Genomic DNA, 3,538 nt, shown 5'->3' with positions numbered 1-3,538 from the left:
TTCAAGGGACCTGGCCCATATGGCATACTGTTCTTAATATGTTTGCTCACCTTCTTGGCGCTATGTGTTTTAACGAAGGTCACCTCTCCGAGAAAGGGTGTTTCCCCAGGTAGGGATTTTTCCCTGAAGTTAGGGAGGGAATAAAACCCCTTAACTAAATGCCAGGTGGGTAGTTAATCACTTTAACTATGAACAATCACCCTTAAGCCACATAATCTTTACTCCCTGGAATGGAGATAAGAAACGCCCTAACCTTTGGAATAGAAATTGACAGGATTAAAATCAACTGGTATAAATACAGATGTAACAAGACAATAAAAAACAGAACTTGGCTGGAGATCCTGGACAGAACCTGGTGAGAGAACCTCACTATGGTGATCAACTGAACCCTGTCTCTGTGTCATTCCTTCTTCGCCAACTCCGTCCACATCTTTGGGGACCCCTGGACCTGCTGGGGTTGGCCCCCAACAGCCTGCATGGTCGGTGGCCCCACCATGGCCCAGAAGAGAGCCCTGCCGCAGAGCAAGGAGACACTGCTGCAGTCCTACCACAAGCGGCTCAAGGACAACATCAAGTCAATGATGGACAACTTCACCGAGATCATCAAGACCGCCAAGATTGAGGATGAGACCCAGGTGTCCAGGGCCACCCAAGGCAAGCAGGACAATTACGAGATGCACGTGCGAGCCTCCAACATCGTCCGAGCCGGTGAGTCCCTGATGAAGCTGGTCTCTGACCTCAAGCAGTTCCTGATCCTGAACGACTTCCCGTCGGTGAACCAGGCCATCGACCAGCGCAACCAGCAGCTCCGGGTGCTGCAGGAGGAGTGCGACCGCAAGCTCATCGCCCTGCGCGACCAGGTCTCCATCGACCTCTACCAGCTGGAGGAGGCTACTACTCGTCCAGCTCCAGTCTCCGCGAAGCTAACGATCTGTCTCTGTGCGAAGCATACTGGAGGCTGGACCTCGACACAGATGCTGCCGATGGCCTCGCGGCCGACCTGTGGGCCTCCCCAGAGCCCAGCGCTGGCCCCCTGCAGCCCGCTGCCCCTGCCCACTCCCACACTAGCGGGCCTGGCCCCACAGAGCATGCCTGAGCCTCTCGGCTCTCTCCACCAGCCCCCGGGATCTTAGCACCAAAATCTAGCGCCCCGCTTGGCCTTGGCTGCTGCTGGGGAGCGGCTGTGGCCTCCTTGGGAACCCCGTCGGCCAGGGACAGCCCCCCCCCCCCGAGGAGTGTGGAGGGAGAGTAGATCCCCCCATTTCCAGAGTGGCCCACTCTTCCTCCAGGCACCTCTGTTCACTACCTTCCGGGCTGCTGCTGGGACCTGAGCCTGCTGCTTAACGTGGGGAAGGGCGCTGGGTGACAGTCCTGGCCACGTCCACACCAGGCCCCTGTGCAGCCACCCTGCCGCCTCGCCCAGGGGCCCCTGCGGAACTGGGGCTGGCGGTGTGGTTCACACAGGAGCTGGCGCGGGTTCCTTCCTGGTTCTGCGGTACACATCCTGGTTGTTCATTTGTGTGCGAGATGGTTGAATAAAGACAATTTATTATTGGTAACCATTTTATTTTTTATGTTTCAGATACACAAATAATTTTTAAAGCATAAATATGTCTCATAAAATATTTAGGACTTTACTGAAATTATTTTATTTTAATTTGAAATTCAAATATAAGTGGACATCCTTCATTTTATATGACCATCCTGTGCATGGGATGGTGACTGTGGGAAACTGTTTATTGCCTTCACTATCTGATAAACACAGACAGAGAACCCCCCGAAGGCTGGGTGCCTTTGAAGCCCTAGCAAAGGTTGGAGCTAGGCGCCACCTCTGTTTGTCCAGACAGTGGTAGCTGAAACTACTCCCCCATTTATTATTATGTAAATCCTTGCTGATGGGCCAGTCTGCCTGTTGCCAGGGGTCACCTGCCTAAGTGCTATGCTATGGGTGCATCCCAGAATCAATAAAAGCTTGGTGAGGCCTGAGCACGGGTGGAAGTCCTTCCCCTTGAGTTGGACTTGACCGCCTGGTCCCCCAATATTTCCAAATTATCTCTTGTCTTCTCTTTCATTTGTGTGCGGCTCTGCTTCCAGTTCCTGAACCCTGACCCACGCGGGATGTGGGAAGGAAACACCCAACAGGTGACTCCAGCTGTTTTATTTTGTTTTTAAAGGAATGTACAATTTCAAATGTCCAGAGGGATTGGGACCATCCAAAGAGTATAACTGGGTTATACATAGATACATCTATTTATTTTTTAGTGTTAATTAATTGGTACACTAGACTATTCTACAAGTTTTGCCCTGATTCTAAAAGGCAATCACTGTGAGCCAAACACAGAGACATTGAGTTATTTATTTTTCAGTCTTTATTATGGGTAAGAGCTAAGTGACGATTTCATTATATGATTTCTGTTGTCTTATTAGATGACACTCTAATCCCAGCTCTTAAAAAGCAGCTTGGGGGGGAGAAACCAAGATGGCGGCATAGGTAAACACCAGAGTTTGCTGCCTCGCACATCTTCAAAAATACAACTAAAAGACGGAACAGACATCATCCAGAACCACAGGAAGGCTGGCTGAGTGGAAATTCTACAACTAGAAGGAAAGAGAAAAGCTTACCAAGACTCAGAGGAGGAGTGGTGCAGAAGTAAAATACTAAGGTACAGAGGCGCACAAGGAGCGGGCTGGTGGCTGAGGGTGCGGTTGTCTTTTGCAATCAGGAGGAAGTCTCAGGCTCTGAGCTCCAGTTCCGGGCAAGTCTTTGGGGACCCAGACTCATACGGGAGAAGTGGGACTGTCTGGCACGGAACTCGAGGGCAGCTTTCTCTCGGAGCTGCTTGTAGCGATTACCGGGACATTGAGAAGCGGAGCCTCTGAGGGCAGGACTGAGAGCAGCCATAACTGCTAGCCCCGCCCTGTTGATTCAGTGAGACCTGCCCCACCCAAGCCCTGCACGGAGGCTTTTGCTGGGTAGCCTCAGGCAAAGGCTAGATTAGCACCTCCCTAGAGAACCAGGAGTGAGTGTGCCCAGTGGTCAGAGTGGGGCCATCCAGTTTGCACCTCCTTGGACCCTTAAAGGACACACTCAGGGGGCAGACTCAGTGAGCACCAAAGCCCCATTGAAGCAAGTCTTGCCCCAGAGGGGTGTCTCCAGCACAGAAGTTCTCCCACTGCAGACACAGCTGATTCTCACAGCCAATTGGCCTGGAGGTCAATTCCTCACAGTGTTAGCTACAACAATCAAGGCTTAACTACAACAAGACTGTGCACAAAGACCACAAGGGGGTGCACCAAGAGTGTCCTCCTCAGGTAATTGGGGAGGCTGAACCACTGGGCCCTAGAGGACACTTAGCACAGAAAACCACTTTATCAACACAGGGAAGCATTAAAAAATGTGGAGACAAAGAAACAGGACACAATTGACAGAAATGGAGGAAAGCAAACTTCTGGATATAGAGTTCAAAACCACACTATTAAGGTTTTTCAAGAACTTTCTAGAAGCCGCTGATAAATTTAGTAAGACCCTCGAAAAAGC

At 51.0% G+C, this 3,538-nt stretch overlaps 1 protein-coding gene across 1 annotated transcript; it reads left to right on the top strand.

Annotated features, from left to right (window-relative positions):
- The first annotated feature begins 476 nt into the window (after window positions 1-476).
- LOC132242075 (mediator of RNA polymerase II transcription subunit 22-like) lies at window positions 477-1,538 on the top strand. Its single transcript, XM_059710994.1, is given in 2 exon segments — window positions 477-888; window positions 891-1,538. Coding segments are annotated over 2 exon segments (618 nt in total). The 3' UTR covers window positions 1,097-1,538.
- Window positions 1,539-3,538: the final 2,000 nt, after the last annotated feature.

The sequence above is a fragment of the Myotis daubentonii genome, chromosome 9 (assembly GCF_963259705.1).
Source record: "Myotis daubentonii chromosome 9, mMyoDau2.1, whole genome shotgun sequence".
Classification (NCBI taxonomy): domain Eukaryota; kingdom Metazoa; phylum Chordata; class Mammalia; order Chiroptera; family Vespertilionidae; genus Myotis; species Myotis daubentonii.
Note: the sequence above shows the minus strand (reverse complement) of the source record. Positions and strands in the feature narration are given on the sequence as shown.